Source organism: Carassius carassius, chromosome 18 (assembly GCF_963082965.1).
Source record: "Carassius carassius chromosome 18, fCarCar2.1, whole genome shotgun sequence".
In the NCBI taxonomy this organism is placed as follows: Eukaryota; Metazoa; Chordata; class Actinopteri; order Cypriniformes; family Cyprinidae; genus Carassius; species Carassius carassius.
Genome location: NC_081772.1, coordinates 11,308,581 through 11,326,407, shown reverse-complemented (window position 1 = coordinate 11,326,407; position 17,827 = coordinate 11,308,581). Strand labels below are relative to the sequence as shown.

General features: G+C 44.5%; 1 protein-coding gene across 1 annotated transcript in view; it reads right to left on the bottom strand.

Annotated features, from left to right (window-relative positions):
* The window catches only part of LOC132092369 (fibronectin type III domain-containing protein 1-like), a 40,821-nt gene extending 35,296 nt beyond the window's left edge, over positions 1–5,525 (bottom strand). Inside the window, exons 1-3 of the mRNA XM_059498572.1 lie at positions 5,417–5,525; positions 598–792; positions 409–495 (exon numbers count right to left, since the gene is read on the bottom strand). Of these exons, the coding sequence (XP_059354555.1) occupies positions 409–495; positions 598–792; positions 5,417–5,489 (355 nt within the window). The 5' untranslated portion in view covers positions 5,490–5,525. The remainder of the gene's footprint in view (positions 1–408; positions 496–597; positions 793–5,416) is intronic.
* Between the last annotated feature and the right edge of the window lie 12,302 nt (positions 5,526–17,827).

Sequence of the window (17,827 nt, the reverse complement as noted above, 5' to 3'; positions counted from 1 at the left end):
TACAACGCTGAGGGATTCCTGTTTTGTTATACTTAAAGGAAATTGCCCTAGATGTAAAAAGTTTGACATCATGTCATTCCAAACCTGTATGACTTTTGGAGAAAATAAAAGAAGACTTGAGGTCCAAACAACACTGGACCTCATTGACTTTCAACAAATGGACAAAAAAAATACATTTGTCAAATGTGTTCTGCACAAGCAAAGAAATGCATAGAGGTTTGGAACGACATACATGATACACTTTTTGGTTAAGTTTAAAAGCATGCATATGTGTTTAAAAGCATGCATATGTGTTTTATGTGCATGCTGTGTTTTATATAGTCATGCATCATTGTACAACAGTGAAGAAAATAGAGAGTCATAGAGAAACATGCAGGTCTCTATCCAAACACACATACAAGCACACACCTCCTGGAGTCTCTGCCCTGTAGACAGGTTTACTCATCCCATCCTTATTCTCTGCACTCATCTTGAGAAAATGCAGGACTCCAGGCTCTAAAACAACACAACATGCACATGAGAGCCTGAAATAGTGCTCAAGTACTCAATGTGTGTCTCTAGCTTTTAATTGAATGAATAAATGATTTTCACTCTTACCTACATCCTCTAGTAACTCTGACCGTCTGTCCTTGTCCACAGTGACGAAGCGCAGTGACTTCATGGACTTCCCGTAGCCGATGCTGTAGCTGTCAACAGGCTGTCCATCCAACTCGCTGGGTGGATCCCACGTGACCTTTAACCCCTTATCCACTGAGGTCAGCTTCACATTGCGTGGCGGCAGTGGCTTAGAACCTGGGAGAGAGTACAGTTGTCTGTCAATCACATTGCAATTGCAGTCTGGTAAGTTCGTTTTTGCAAGATTGCAGTTTCTAAGTTCAGCAAATCAAGAATTAACTTAATCTTATAAGCTACTATTAGACTAAGTATGGGATATTGAGGGTGACTGTCACAAAATAAATCCCAAATCATGACCACAAAATTAAGCAAAGAGGTCTTATATAACCTTAAAGAGTTTTATTTAGCAGTAATGCCTAACAGATGAGACTACACAATATTCCACACATTTACAGTTTAGCGGTCATTATGCTCTACATGAATGAATGCATGCAATTATGTGATTGACCAATCAGAATTATGTAATGTAGAGGGCCATATATCAAGGGAAAATGAAACTAAATTGTAAACTTAGCATGAATATTCGCTTAGTGGGAGTCATAGTGTTTAATGTAGAACTATTGTAGAAATTAACTTCCTTACGGCTTAAACAAGAGCAATAAGAGCTATAGCTCTCAGTTAATTAAACTGGAAACTGTCTGAAATTCTTTAGTGTGCTTAGGCTGTTTTTATAACCCTACAGAGAAAATTTCTCATCACTGTGCCAGTTTACTTTACAACAGTATGACCCTGGCATAAAGTCCAGTGAGAGAGATCAATCTCTTGTCATTTATTTAAGTGTACATGGACATATGACTCTAAGTCACAGCTTTATAATGTAATATTGGCAATGGAACATCTCTCCACATAATCTGGAACCACATCACACGTCATTGCACTTACCACAACTAACACACACACACACACACACACACACACAACTTCAGTCTGTGAATTGGCCCATATAAAAATTTATGATGTAGGGTGGGTTCACATTTTGATTAAATCAAGACTTGTTAGACATAAGAATAAGATCTTTCTCCAAAAATAAACATTTTAAACTGGAGGAAACTAACTGAGGCTCGTATTATGAAGTGGACATCACCTAGATCAGTGGTTCTCAAATTTGGGTAATTCTGCAGTAAGTAATAAAAGATAATTAACTGTGATTCCAGAAGTTTTAAGAACTGTTCCTCAATTAATCAGTTTAAACAACAGCTATTGAGGAGACAAAAAAAATAAATAAATAAAAATAATAATAGTTATGTCAGTTTTTCATTGTATTTTGAAAAAAATATATATACTTTTTTAAATAAAAAAAATGGTTGCGATTATATAAAAACACAGACTGGTGATATTGTCTCTAAAGATGTTGGGGGTGTGAAGAAATTTTCACTAAACCCCTGGTAAAGTGGGTTACAGATTTTTTTTATATTATTAATGTCAGATAAGGACATTCTTTCATGTTTTACATTCTTTTCTTAAACATTGTTATTTTTTTAAATTAAAACAAATAATGTATTGCTTTTAATTTGCAGTAATAGCTGGAAATGTTACAAATTGACTTCATGGCAGCTATTAAAAAATAAACGTTGTAATTTTTAACCTATTCTAACTGATGTTTCCAAGACTATCACAATTTGCTAACGCAATTCTGACATCGATGTTTGATTGACGACATATTTCCATCAGCAGAATTCGTAAATCAGTGTTCAATAAATCACAGAAAATCTAATATTTAGATTAGCAAGGCATAAAATCACATGTACATACTTAAAACAAATGTAAGATTGTTGGAACGTAAGAACTGTCAGCTGTCCTGAAACTCTTTCATAGTGGCCCTTGGCCATTGTCCATTCCTTTATTAGGAAGGTAAAAGTAAATGCCCTGTAGTCCTCTTGTCAGTTCTTTTGGAAAGACCTGTAGGGCAAGCACCTGCTGCTCTGACATAATTTTCTCAGTAAAAGGCATACATAAACTCTCACAAACATACTCTTTGCTTATTATTTTAATTCAGGTGCCTGGAGGACATTCACACAAATGTAAGAAGCATTTAGAGTGTATTATTGTTTGAGTCAACAATAGATAGCTTTTAGATAGACCGCCTGAGATACAAAATACCCAGGTGTTTCATAAGAGGGAATCTGATGATAGACAATGCTCAAGCACCTGAGTGACAGGTTGAGTGTGGGCATTGTGCCAGCTACTATAGCACACTCACTTATCGACAGATTCTAAACCCTCCAGCCTTGCTTACGTCAATCAAAGACTTTCCGCAAATTCCTTGGTTAATATCTGAGCATGATTAAATTCCAGTAGCTGGTCAGGGCATGATTCTTCTCTTCTTCTCACTCTCTGGCAGAGCTCTTACCTCACAACATAAGCTCATTCTTACCGGAATATCAACAGACTTGATGTTAAAGTCCAGGGTTGTGGAACAAAACCCTGAGACTCATTCCTTCCAATATATCTTTTATCTGTCAAGCGGATGTCTGGAACGGTTTTGAAGCTGCAGTTGGGCACCATTCTAAGATCTAGAAGGTTTTTTTTCTTTCTTTGTTTTACTGTCTACATCATATCTGAGCAGGTGGTGGCTTCAAGGTTTAGTTGTGTTGAATGTATTTTGTTTTGTTGAAGATGGAGAGAAGAGGAAAAGAGAAGAATACTGGATAAAATGCAGCTGCTGATGGCAGTCCCAGGCAGCACTGGGGTGACCTCATATAAAGAACATTTCCAAAACACTTTGAAAGAGCAAGTGAGAAAGAAAAGACCCGTTGTAACGTGGCAGCTAAAACAGCTCAGTAGGACTTAGCTACCACTTTTCTCATCCAAGAATCCTCTGGTTCACTGCATTCTCCTCAGAATTAGGTGGGACAGGCAGGGTGAAAGAAAGATGTGGAGGGAGAGAAAATGTGGCTAAAATTGATTTGAAGAGCTGAAAGCGAAATAATTTCTAAAACATCTGTGACCTTTTAAAGAGGTTAACAGTACTTCCTGTCCTGGCTCTAATTTGATAAAACATTTACTAAGAACTGCACTTACATCCCATCTATCTATCTATCTATCTATCTATCTATCTATCTATCTATCTATCTATCTATCTATCTATCTATCTATCTATCTGTCTATCTGTCTGTCTGTCTGTCTGTCTGTATGTATAGGGAAACCAATCAGGATATATAGATTTTTAAATGCACACAAACTCTACTAAATTAGCTACAGAAATTACAGTTTTTCTCAGTCGCTTTGGTACATTTCTCGAATTAAACTCACAATTTGCAAAACAGTAAGTGCATTTCTCAAAACAACTCGTACAAATAGCAAAACACCATGGATTACCTGCAAAAGCCAGTCTCTTGCACAAAAATAACAGTCAAATTGCTTAGTCATGTTGTCAATATAACAGTGTACTCTGGAGAGATGTTCTGATGTAAACTATGGCAACATTTTGGATGACAGTTACTGTATTGAACAGTATGCAATATGCTTATGTATGCCATATATCCATTTCAAAAGTACAAATTTACACATTACTGTATGTGGGATATTGATTGAAAGAGACTGGATAGAATTCCCAGTTACACTTTTACTAGTGGTCTGGCCATAAAAAAAAAACCTTTACAATGTCATTGTGATATAGAAAAGGAAAAAGAAATATGGGCACAAAGATGAAAATAAGTCAATTTTCAGAATTTGTAACTCTTGTGTTGTCCTCTGTCTATACTGTATAAGCTTTCCAACTGAAGATTCATGAGATGAACCTTTGAGCTATTTCAGAGAAATAGTTTATCATTGGTTTATCATCTACATTCTCCTCATTAGTAAATATTCACTTGCACAATTCATGCCAGATTGACAAACAGTCTAATAATAATGTGTAAAAAAAAAAGTGTGCTTGGCAGTTTATGACAACTAGATTAACCATTTTGCATTTAATGACTTATACGATGAACTAAAGACTCGATGTTTTGGGGGGTACGACTATTGCACAGAAAACTATATAATAAATTTCGAGCAACATGACATTAGCAACTGATAATGTAGGAAACAACAGAGAATTGTACATAATAATTTGCATGGATGTACCAAAGCATTTGCAACTTGTTCAAAGATATGAGAAACTGCTTTTTTGAAGTGCACAAGTGACACAATGATGTGAGAATTGAACAGGTAGTTTTGAGAATTTCAATTCTGATCTGAGAAATGTACCAAAGAAAAACTGTAATTACAAAGGTGACATTGTAAGAAAACTGTAATTGCAAAGGTGACATTAGCATCAGTCGATGTTGTACAGTAAGTATTAATCTCATACACGTACATGTAGACATGTAGACATACTTCTATGATCACCTTATTGGAAACTGATTCAAATGGCTAAATATTTGACTTGATTTTTTAAAAAATAAAAATAAATATATAAAGTTTGTGCACCTGCCTGTGGCTTAGCTGTTCAATTACTGTCTTGCCCATCATGCATTATTAGTGCTGGAAATTTTTTTTAAATAACAAAAACAGGACTTAGACGTCCAGATTCACAAACCGCAGGTGATTAATTCAAGCCATTGGTCATAAGTGCTTTGAAATAATCTTTAAAGTACAAGATGACAGCATCATTACAGAAAGCCCTGGCAATTATAAGCTACTAGACAAAAATATACTTAACGATTTACTTTTAAAATAGTTCTAAATTTAAATTATACATAATTTGAATATAATACAAAGCTTGATTTTGTGAATTATTGAGATAAGCAGATTGACCTACCCGACAGTAGTGGGCTCTGGGTGCAGAGTGTAACCAGGAGCCCGAGAAGAGCTCGTGCCCGTGCAGGAGACATTGCAGACAGTGCTTCAGTATCACGGCAATCCGCTACACTGAGGGAAGCAAGGTTATGGGATGCTCGGATGCTCCGCTGTCAGCTACCGTCAGTCTGTGCGCTCTTTCCCAAACGTTGTCTCCCTCTTCTGGGGACGAATGGGACTTGGGGCAACCCAGATATTTCCAGAACAAGGCGATGGAAAGTATTTGGAAACACTTCCTCTGGTGTAGAACTCACTAGTGCTCTGTTTATTTTTATAACGTGTTTACCCAAACCTTATTCTGTACTCGTGGTAATACTTAAGCGTAATTGGTATATTAAGTTATGGTGTTTGTATTTAATCAGTAGGCTACTGTAATTTATATTCAGTTCTAAAATTATAGACAATAAATTATATGCGCATGCGCGCAATTTGGAATTCGCCTACAAACTGAAGCAATCTCACTAAGCAAATTCTAAACAGTATGCTTATATATATATATATATATATATATATATATATATATATATATATATATATATATATATATATATTATACCTAAATAATATATGACCTCTAAAATAAATTATTTTTACAATAAAAAGTCAAAAGTTTAAGATACGATTTTAAAGTGTACGGTATGCACTGCAAAGAACAAAATAGCCAATGGATCATTATCATATTGGCCTTAAAACATTCCTGTCCTATGGAAGTATACATCTATACATAAATTATGTATGATAATCAAGAGGCACAAAAAGAGCAACATGTTTTTCTCATTTATTATTATTTTTTATTAAACATAATAAATGTAATTAGTGATCCCTTGAGACTTGTTTGTGACTGAACACAGACTGCAAAATAAGCCCTACTTATTTTAATGCATGTTAATTATAAAAAGTAATATATATTATTTAAACAATTATATAATTAAATATTATATACATAACACACAAACACAGACACATATACATGACTTTGTACTTTAATCAAAATTTCATAACTTGCTTTTTGTTTTTTGCCCTTTTTTTCTTGTTAGATGAACAGTTTCACTCATAAATACATCACAACATGGAAGTCGTTTACAATTGATCATGTTTCATGCTGACCTTAAATGTCTCATATAGGCACATACTATAAATGCATATTTTACATTCTTGGTTCTCAGTTAAATGATAACATGTAAAATAGTTATATAAACTAAAATAGCTATGGCTTAGTAAGGTACATTTCTGACTCTGGAGGGATCTTCTAATCCTCGTAATTGACAGGCTGCACAGTGCCAGTCTTATCTTTGTAATATTCCCTGTGCTTCTGTGACAGCTGGGGAAAAGAGAAGTCCAAAATGTTCATTTATAATCAGTGAGATATCAGTTTAGAACATGATCTATAATCACATCTTAATGCTTATTCTGACCATGTTGAAGTCCTTGATCTCCTTCTGTCTTTTGAAATCAATGTTGTATCGGACCCAGTATAGATATTGTCTTGCACATGGGGGCTCATGATGCAGCAATTTTAATATTAACAGGTGTTGTAATATTGTTTTATGACCTGCTACAGGGTCAGAAATTAAACACAGAAAAAGGGTAGCAGCCATAACTGTTAATTCAAGTTTAAATATTTCAATTAATTGATTTATATATTTAACATTAACATTAACACAAAAAAAGAAAAGTACTCTCATCAATGTCCCTGAATGTCAAAACTTAACCCTGAAAATCAATCCAAGGTGACAAATAATGTTTCAAAAAACTCTTCTGCACTCAAAATAAGAAATAAGCTATGTTTTTCCTCGGGCATCAAAGACGATGGGATGTAGGCTGTGTTATGCGTAATGAGAGTCCAATTTCATCTTAAAGTCATGGCTGAGTAGATAAGAATAGCCTACTACAACTATTATCAGATCATACGCTGCTGCACGTCTGTCACGGTTGGTAAACCGTGATCTCGGGGTGTTTGCACTTTGTGGTGAAATCTGTCTGTTTCGCGTCTGCACTGATTAGCTTGTGGGCGTCTCCGTTAATTGTCATCAGCAACAGCTGCCACTCATTACTCATCCACTATATATTGGCTTGTCTCACGTCTTGTGTTTGTGAGATCGTTGTTACTTGTTTGATGTGGTTACCCTGTTCGTCTGGCTTTAGTGTTGTATGCGTTGGATGTCTGTGTTTTCCCTAGAACCTCATCCACTCTCCACACGTTCACTCAGCCACGGACACTTACCTTCGGCTCTATTCCCCGCAGTTCCTGTGCTATCTTCTCCTGCTGCCTACTCGCCATCATCATCCGGACTACTCACCTTCTCTCCGCCACCATCCGGATTCCTCACCTCCTTCCCACCACCACAAAGTGTCGTCTCCTCAGCATCTTTGTTTGTTTGTGTTATGAGTCTGGTTCTCCCCTCTGTCTCTCCTTTCCTTTTTCTCCCTCTGCTGGTCATTACCTCACTCTTTCCCTTTCCCTCTTCAGCTGTTTCTCATTTGTAGCCTTTTCGCTGATCCGTTCCACCTGTTCCCTCTCTAACTCGCTTGCTATTTAATGTCCTCTGTTTTCTTGCCAGTTGTCGGATTATTTCATCGGAGTATGATGCTGGTGGCTTTCTACAAACCCTGCTGTATCCGTCTTGTCTTGTCACGGTCCTGTCTACAGTCAGGTTCAGGTCAGCTACACCTTATCACTGCCTATTAACCTCTCTTCTACTGTGTCCAGCCCTCCCGCTGTCGAGGATCTACCTGAGCAGCACTCAGAGCATAGCGGCCGCCCAATACGTGGGGACGAGAGGTCAAGGCTCCGCTAGCCGGTCTCCCCGTTAACCTGCTGCATTCCAGCCGTTCACTAAATCAAGAGAGAGCCACTGACCTATTCATCGAGGACCCTCTACGGAGACCGTCCCGTGATCTATCCTTTGTTCTTAGCTATTTGCCGTTTCTGTTATGAGTGACCTTTTCCCTGCATAACCTGCAGCAACCTGTGTTCCCGTTTACAGAGACTTGTGTCGTCGCTCTCTCAATAAACTCTTTCACTGCACTTGGATCCTAGCTCTTCGTTATTACAGAATAATCCGACCAACATGGATCCAGCTAAGGAAAGAACCACTCACACGGCTGTCGAACTGCAAGGAGCGATGTTAGGAAGACATGATGAGGAACTTACCGCTACTCGTCGTGTGGTCGAGACGCTGGCCGCTCAGCTATCTGATTTATCCACCCAGGTTCAGTTGCTCCGGAGAGCTTCTCCGCCCTCTCCTGGGACGCCTGATACACCGGAGCCGCGTGTGAATAACCCCCGTGCTATAGTGGAGAGCCCAGTCAGTGTCGTCCGTTTCTCACGCAGTGTGAGGTGGTTTTCTCTCTCCAACCAGCCACCTATGCCCATGAGCGAGCCCGGGTTGCCTATGTCATTTCCCTTCTGACTGGGCGTGCATGCAATTGGGGAGCAGCGGCGTGGGAGGCGAGGGCGGAATATACCATGCGCTTCGATACTTTCAAGGGAGAGATGTTGCGGGTATTCGACCGTTCGGCCCATGGTGAAGAGGCCTCCTGCCAGCTTTCCTCACTCCGTCAGGGAGGACGATCCGTGGTGGATTACTCAATAGAGTTCCGTACTCTCGCGACCACCTGCGGGTGGAACGAAACAGCCCTCACGGCTCGCTTTCTGGAGGGACTGAGCGCTCAGGTCAAGGATGAGGTCATTGCCCGCGAGCTACCTATGAGTCTCGACCAACTCATTGATCTCGCTATCCGGGTGGAGAAGAGGTTTGATCAACGTCGCCGCGTCAGAGGCGCTGACTCCACCTCCCGTTCTACGGCTGCAGCGACTTCTCCTCCCTGCTCAACTCCGGTTCCAGAGCCGATGTCGCTGGGCGGTCTGCGTATATCAGCGAAGGAGAGAGAACGGCGCCTTATCCATCGACTTTGCCTGTACTGCGGATCGGCCAGTCACTTTGTTTTGAACTGCCCCGTAAAAGCCAACGCTTGCCAGTAGAAGAGGGGGTACTGGCGAGCGCAACTTCCTTGATCTCCTCGTCCACGTCCTGCACATCCATTCCTATAACCTTGAGCTGGGCTGGTACCACCGTTTCATGCAAGGCTTTAATAGACTCTGGAGCTGAGGAGAATTTCCTCGACGAAGCTTGGGCACGTAGACAAGGTATTCCGTTGAGGAGCCGTAAGCAGACCACACCCCTTTTTGCTTTAGATGGTAGTCCTCTGCCCAGTATCGACCTTCAGTCTATCCCGTTAGCTCTAACCGTTTCTGGTAACCATCATGAGACCCTTTCCTTCCTAATTTTTCATTCCCCCTACGCCCCGCTAGTTCTAGGTCACCCCTGGTTAGCCAGACATAATCCTCACCTCGATTGGTCTAGTAATAGTATTCTGTCATGGAACCTGTCTTGTCATGTCAATTGTCTGTTATCCGCTAACCCTTCTGTCTCTCCCATCTCTGTCTTTCAGGAGGAGCCGGCCGATTTGACTGGGGTTCCGGAGGAGTATCACAATCTGAGGGCGGTCTTTAGTCGGTCCCGGGCCACTTCTCTTCCTCCACACCGTCCCTATGATTGTAGTATTGATCTGTTACCCGGTACTTCGCCCCCTCATGGTAGTTTGTATTCTCTAACGGGTCCTGAACGCAAAGCTCTTGAGAGTTATCTGTCTGACTCGTTAGCCGCGGGAACAATTGTCGCATCGTCTTCGCCTGCAGGTGCGGGGTTTTTCTTTGTAAAGAAAAAAGACGGCTCTCTTCGGCCCTGTATCGATTACCGGGGGCTAAACAAGATTACTGTTGAGAATCGTTATCCCCTGCCGCTTATGGCATCCGCGTTCGAGCTTTTACAGGGGGCTAGGGTCTTCACTAAGTTAGATTTGCGTAGCGCGTATCATCTGATCCGCATAAGGGAGGGGGACGAATGGAAGACCACTTTCAATACCCCTCTTGGGCACTTTGAATATCGGGTGCTTCCGTTCGGCCTCGTCAATGCACCTGCAGTCTTTCAAGCATTTATCAACGACGTTCTGAGAGATATGCTTAACGTTTTCGTCTTCGTTTATTTAGACGATATTCTGATTTTCTCGCCGTCTCTCCAGGTTCATGTCCAACATGTTCGCCGTGTTCTCCAGCGCCTCCTGGAGAACCGTTTGTTCGTTAAGGCCGAGAAATGCACGTTTCATGCCCACACCGTCACCTTTCTTGGTTCCGTAATCTCAGCGGGGGGGATAAGCATGGACCCTGGTAAGGTACAAGCCGTTACCGAGTGGCCCATTCCTGAGTCGCGAGTCGCGTTGCAGCGTTTTCTTGGATTCGCCAATTTCTATCGGCGCTTTATACGCAATTTCAGCCAGATAGCCGCACCCCTTACCGCTCTCACATCGAATAAGACCAGCTTCAGGTGGACTGAGTCTGCTCAGCGGGCTTTTGATCGTTTAAAGCATCTATTTACCTCCACGCCCATTCTCATGACTCCTGATGTATCCAAACAGTTCATTGTCGAGGTTGATGCGTCTGAGACGGGCGTTGGGGGCGTTCTCTCTCAACGTTCAGACTCTGATAATAAGATTCATCCGTGCGCGTTTTTTTCTCGTCGCCTCTCGCCTGCGGAACGGAATTATGATGTGGGGGATCGTGAACTCCTGGCCATTCGTTTAGCGTTAGACCAGTGGAGACAATGGTTAGAGGGCTCTACCGTTCCGTTCATAGTCTGGACTGATCATAGAAATCTACAGTACATTCGTTCTGCCAAGAGACTCAATGCGCGCCAGGCACGCTGGTCGTTATTTTTTGCTCGTTTCGATTTTACTATCTCCTATCGACCTGGCTCTAAGAACGTCAAACCAGACTCCTTGTCTCGTCTATTTGACCCCTCTGGCGACATCCCCATGCCCCGGGAGATAATCCCTCCGGGGCGAGTGATTGGTGCCGCTTTCTGGGGTATAGAGAGGCTCGTTAAGCGCGCACTGTCCCATTCTATTTCTCCGCATAACGTTCCTAAAGACCTCCTTTTTGTCCCGGTTTCCGCTCGCTCGGCTGTAATTCAGTGGGCCCACTCTTCCAAATTGACTGCCCACCCCGGCGTTAGGGGCACGTTAGCTACGGTCCGTCAACGATTTTGGTGGCCCACTTTAGAACCCGATGTACGTCGCGTCGTGGCCTCTTGCGCTGTTTGCGCTCAGACTAAGTCTGGTCACTCTCCGCCTGCCGGCCTCCTTAGACCACTTCCCATTCCTTTGCGTCCTTGGTCCCACATTGGCCTTGACTTTATTACCGGCCTTCCTCCCTCGGCTGGTAATACTGTTATTCTCATGGTGGTAGACCGGTTTTCCAAGTCCGCTCACTTTATACCGCTCCCTAAGCTCCCCTCTGCCAAGGAGACCGCTCAAGTACTGGTATCTCACGTTTTCAAGAATCACGGGCTTCCCTCTGACGTAGTTTCCGATAGTGGACCCCAGTTCGCGTCTCAATTCTGGAAGGAATTCTGTCGTCTGATTGGTGCGTCCGTCAGCCTCTCGTCAGGTTTTCACCCCCAAACCAACGGGCAAGCGGAGCGCACAAACCAGATAGTCGGCCGGTTGCTGCGCAGCCTGGCGTTTCGGAACCCCTCCTCGTGGGTCGAACAATTACCTTGGGCAGAATATGCTCACAATTCGCTCCCGTCCTCTGCTACTGGTCTATCGCCGTTTCACTGTTGTCTGGGATACCAACCCCCCCTGTTCTCCTCGCAAGAGACCAAGTCCAACGTTCCCTCCGTTCAGGCTTTTATTAAACGCTGTAAGGGTACATGGAGACGGGTGAGAGCATCCCTGTGTCGGTCTAGGGCTCGCACTCTAAGCAATGCTAACAAACGTATCGTCAAGAGTCCTAGGTACGTGTGTGGTCAACGGGTGTGGCTTTCCACTACCAATTTGCCTCTCCAGGCACCGTCTCGTAAATTAGCTCCCCGTTTTATCGGACCTTTTCAGATTTCCAAGGTCATTAATCCTGTCACGGTAATGTTGAGGCTTCCTCCTAAGCTCCGGCGCATTCACCCGGTTTTTCACGTTTCCTGCATTAAATCAGTCGTTCGCGTTCCTTCTCGTGTTTCCGTTCCTCCTATTCAGGCCGTTGGCACGTCTGTCTACACTGTACGCAAGATTCTTGATATGCGTCGTCGCGGTCGTGGCCATTAATTCTTAGTAGATTGGGAGGGTTACGGTCCTGGGGAGAGAAGCTGGGTACCCTCCCGGGACGTCCTGGATCGCTCTCTCATTGATGATTTCCTCCGGAACAGCCAGACCCCTCCCTCGAGAGCGCCAGGGGGCGCTCGTTGAGGGGGGGGCACTGTTATGAGTCTGGTTCTCCCCTCTGTCTCTCCTTTCCTTTTCCTCCCTCTGCTGGTCATTACCTCACTCTTTCCCTTTCCCTCTTCAGCTGTTTCTCATTTGTAGCCTTTTCGCTGATCCGTTCCACCTGTTCCCTCTCTAACTCGCTTGCTATTTAATGTCCTCTGTTTTCTTGCCATTTGTCGGATTATTTCATCGGAGTATGATGCTGGTGGCTTTCTACAAACCCTGCTGTATCCGTCTTGTCTTGTCACGGTCCTGTCTACAGTCAGGTTCAGGTCAGCTACACCTTATCACTGCCTATTAACCTCTCTTCTACTGTGTCCAGCCCTACCGCTGTCGAGGATCTACCTGAGCAGCGCTCAGAGCATAGCGGCCGCCCAATACGTGGGGACGAGAGGTCAAGGCTCCGCTAGCCGGTCTCCCCGTTAACCTGCTGCATTCCAGCCGTTCACTAAATCAAGACAGAGCCACTGACCCATTCATCGAGGACCCTCTACCTTTTCCCTGCATAACCTGCAGCAACCTGTGTTCCCGTTTACAGAGACTTGTGTCGTCGCTCTCTCAATAAACTCTTTCATTGCACTTCGATCCTAGCTCTTCGTTATTACAGTTTGTCTATTTGTATTCCTCTCAGCCCATTAAATCTGTTAACTCGCATCTGCTTCCAGACTTTCCTTAATCCACCATCACATAACGATCTCACCACCATGGAAGCAGCGAGCACCAATACACTCACGGATTTCATGCATCACAGCGTCAAAAGAATGGATCAGCAGCAGGAGAGCATCTCAAACACCGGACGCGGTGTCCAAGCGCTGGTGGCACAGGTGTCCGAGATCACCCAGCAGATCCATCAACTAACGTCTCCCACTGCGCCCATCGCACCGCCTGCGCCGTCCGTCCCCCGGGAGATTCCCCAGGACCACTTCCGGCCTGAGCCGCGACTTCCGGCGCCAGAGAACTATGCGGGTGAGCCAGCGTTTTGTAGAACTTCCTTAACTAAGTGTTCAATGCATTTCGCCCTACAGCCCCGCACCTTCGCTACTGAGAATTCTAAAGTAGCGTTCACGCTCACATTATTGTCTGGCAAGGCGGCTTTATGGGGGATGGCGGTGTGGGAAAACCAACACACGTGTTGTGCCTCGTTCCACGCCCTCTCTGAGGAAATGAGGAGAGTCTTCGACCAGGCCGCGACCGGCAGGGAAGCCACTCATCGACTCTCAGAACTCCGTCAAGGCTCTTCCTCAGTAACCGACTACTCCATCGTGTTCCGCACCCTGGCGGCCGCGTGCCAGTGGAACGAGGCGGCGCAGTGGGATAGATTCCTGCATAGGTTATCCGACCGTGTTCAGCAAGAGATCTAGCTCCTCGAGCTGCCCCCCACTCTCAACGGACTCATTGAACTGGCTCTACGAGTTGACGCACAGATTAATCGCTTGGGCCGCCAACCCAGTCCTTCAAGATCTACCATCTCTCCTGTTAGGGGGCGCTTGAGTCGAGAGAACACGGTCGGTTCTGTCGACGACCACAAGCCCATGCAGATGGGTAGAGCTCGGCTGTCCCGGAGGGAGAGGGAACGGCGGAGGTCCCAAGGACTGTGTTTGTACTGTGGAGGCTCTGCTCATAACACCTACTCATGCCCGGTAAAAGAGCCAGCCCGATAGTAAACTTGAGGCTACTATCGGGTGGGATCTCCGCTGAGAAGTCCTCACCTACATCATCGACCCTCCTTCCGGTGAAACTGCGGTGGAAGAATCAACATCACGAGTGTCACGCCCTTCTGGACTCCGGAGCCGAAGGTAATTTCATTGATTCTTCACTTGCACATCACCTGAACATTCCTGTCCTTCCTGTGTCTCTCCCCATCCATGTCACCGCACATAAGAACTTAGAATAAATTAGAACTGCCAAAAGACTCAATTCCAGGCAGGCTCGGTGGGCACTTTTTTTCGGTCATTTTTAATTTACCCTATCGTACCGCCCGGGTTCCAAGAATGTCAAACCCGACTCTTTATCACGTCTTTTTGATCCCTCCGTCCGTCCGGTGACTCCCGAGTGTATTTTACCTGAGAAATTAGTTAACTCGCATCTGCTTCCAGACTTTCCTTAATCCACCGTCACAATGTCTAAATACCTGCATGACTTGCATCACAGATAAGACAACAAAACGGCAACCTAGCATTCGTTTTTATTAATAGCTAGTCTGTCAAATTTATGCTAATATACAATATATCAAAACATCTCGGTTACATATGTAACCACGGTTCCCTGAATAGGGAACGAGATGCTGCGGTGACGTCACCGTATGAGAACACCCCTCAGTGTGACGAATGTCTGAAGCCCTATACCATCCCGCCAATCCTATCGGCCAAATAGCGCTTGTCACCACCCCACGCATGCTTACGCATTGTATACCTGGGTGCAGCGCGCTATTTCTCTCAGATTTCATGAACTGAAGAAGAAGAATGCTATCAAGGTGTGGAACGGCCGGGACCGCAGCATCTTGTTCCCTATTCAGGGAACCGTGGTTACATACTTAACCGAGATGTTCCCTTTCATAGGTCACTTCGAAGCTGCGGTAACGTCACCGTATGGGAACCCTATACCATAACGCCTGACATACCTGATAGCTGTGATCCAAGGAAGCATCTGCTCAAGCGGAGAGAACCCGGGAGCCAGGAGCCTTCCTCACATCCAGACTGTAAAACTTGATAAAAGTGCTCGGTGAGGACCATCCTGTCGCAGCACAGATATTATCCATAGAAGATCCACTGAGAAAAGCTTGTGAAGAAGCCACTGCTCTCGTGGAATGAGCTCTAATTCTTAAGGGCGAAGCGAGTCCGCGCGCTTCATAGGCTAAAGATATTGCCTCCACCAGCCAATGGGACATGCGTTGTTTTGTGACAGCATGGCCTTTATTCTTGTGTCCGAAACAGACAAACAGCTGGTCAGACTCACGCCATGGGGCTGTTCGATCAACATAAGTCTTTAGCTCTCTGACAGGGCAAAGACTCAGAACTCCTGACCCCGCCTCTACAGGGAGTAAAGCAGTTGTTGAAAGCGGAAAGGGTTAGAAGCGACCTTAGGGACATAATTAGGCCTTGGTCGCAGCAATATCTTCACAGAGTCGGGGTGCAAATTCCATGCACGAGGGTGAAACAGAAAGAGCCTGTAAATCCCCAACTCTCTTGAGGGAGGATAAAGCCACAAGAAGAACTGTCTTTAGAGTCAGGATTTTATCCGGTATAATCTCCAAGGACTCAAACGGATGCCCTGATAAACCTTGCAACACAATGGATAAATCCCATGAAGGAACTCGTGCAGGGCGGAAAGGCCTCAGCCGTCACGTACCCTGTATAAAACGAGAAACCAGCGGATGACGGCCCACTGAGGCACCATCTATATATACGTGGTTAGCTGAAATGGCTGCCACGTAAACTTTCAGAGTGGCTGGCGTTACTCCATCAGAGAAACGGTCCTGAAGGAACTCCAGTACTGAAGCCACTGGGCAGTAAACTGGATCCATATTACGAATTCCACACCAGGTCGTAAACAGTTTCCATTTGAAAGCATATAAGCGTCTTGTAGAAGCTGCTCTAGAATTCATTATAGTCTCTGTGATTTCAACAGAAAGACCGGGACATACTCCGCTCAGAGGCCACGCCCACAGCTTCCATAGATCTGGCCTTGGGTGCCAAACCATTCCCCCAAACCACCGTTTGGGGGTGCAACCTCCATTCCCCCTGTTCAAGAGTCTGTCTGGATAGCAAATCCGCTCCGAAGTTCAAAAGTCCGGGGACATGAACCGCTCGGATCGACAGAAATCTGTTCTGAGACCAAAGAAGAATATTTCTTGCCAGCCTGCACAGGGGGCGAGAGCGTAATCCTCCTTGATGATTCAGATACGACACAACTGCTATGTTGTCTGACCTGAGCAGTACATGACGGCCGATCAGCAGATTCAAGAAGTACTGGAGAGCTAGAAAAACTGCCAGTAATTCCAACCTGTTTATATGCCAACTGCGTTGTGTCGCCGTCCACACTCCGTGAGCTGGGCGCCCTTGACAAACAGCTCCCCAACCCGTCAAAGACGCGTCCGTCGTGACAGTCTCTCGGGAAGCACAAATCCCCAGCCGAACTCTGGCTAGAAGGAATTCGGTTGACATCCACTGTTTTATTGACATAACACACCTCCGTGTCACCGAAATAGTCCGATGCGGAAGACAACGTGGTGAAATGTTCCGACTTTTCGTCCACCACTGAAAAGGGCGCATATGAAGTAATCCCAGAGGGATTACAGGGGATGCCGCTGCCATCAGACCTAAAAATCTGAGGCACAAGTGCACCGTCACTGTGCGACCCGCTTTGAAGCGACGAACGCATGACGCAATAGACTGAGCGCGCGGGAGAGATAGTTTTGCTGTCATCGCGCGAGAGTCCAAGTCTGTTCCAGAAAGGAACACTCTTCTGGAAATTCGGGCATAAGCCCAGGCTATTTAGATGATTCAGCACAAGATCCCGGTGAGAGTATGCTTGAGTCTGCGATTGTGCTAACACCAGCCAATCGTCTAAGTAGTTCAACACGCGAATGCCCTGGAGCCGCAACGGGGCCAGAGCTGCGTCCATGCATTTTGAAAAAGTTCAGGGAGCCAGAGCTAAGCCAAAGGGAAGAACGTGGTATTGATACGCTTTGTCCTCTAAAGCGAATCTGAGGAACTTCCTGTGTCTCTTGATGATCTGACTATGAAAATATGCATCCTTCAGATCGATCGTGACAAACCAGTTGTTTGGTTGAATCTGAGACAAAATAGACTTTACCGTTAACATCTTGAATTTGCTCGTCCTGAGTGCAAGATTCAAACGGCGTAAATCCAAAATGGGTCGCAACCCGCCGTCTTTTTTGGCACAACAAAATAGTGGCTGTAAAAACCTGACTCCATCTGAGAGGGGTGTACTTCACAACCGTGGGAAGAATTCCGCGGAAAGGAGGCGGGCCTTTTCGAAACTGAATGGTGTATCCGTGACAAATTGTGTGTAACAACCATTGTGAAATGCC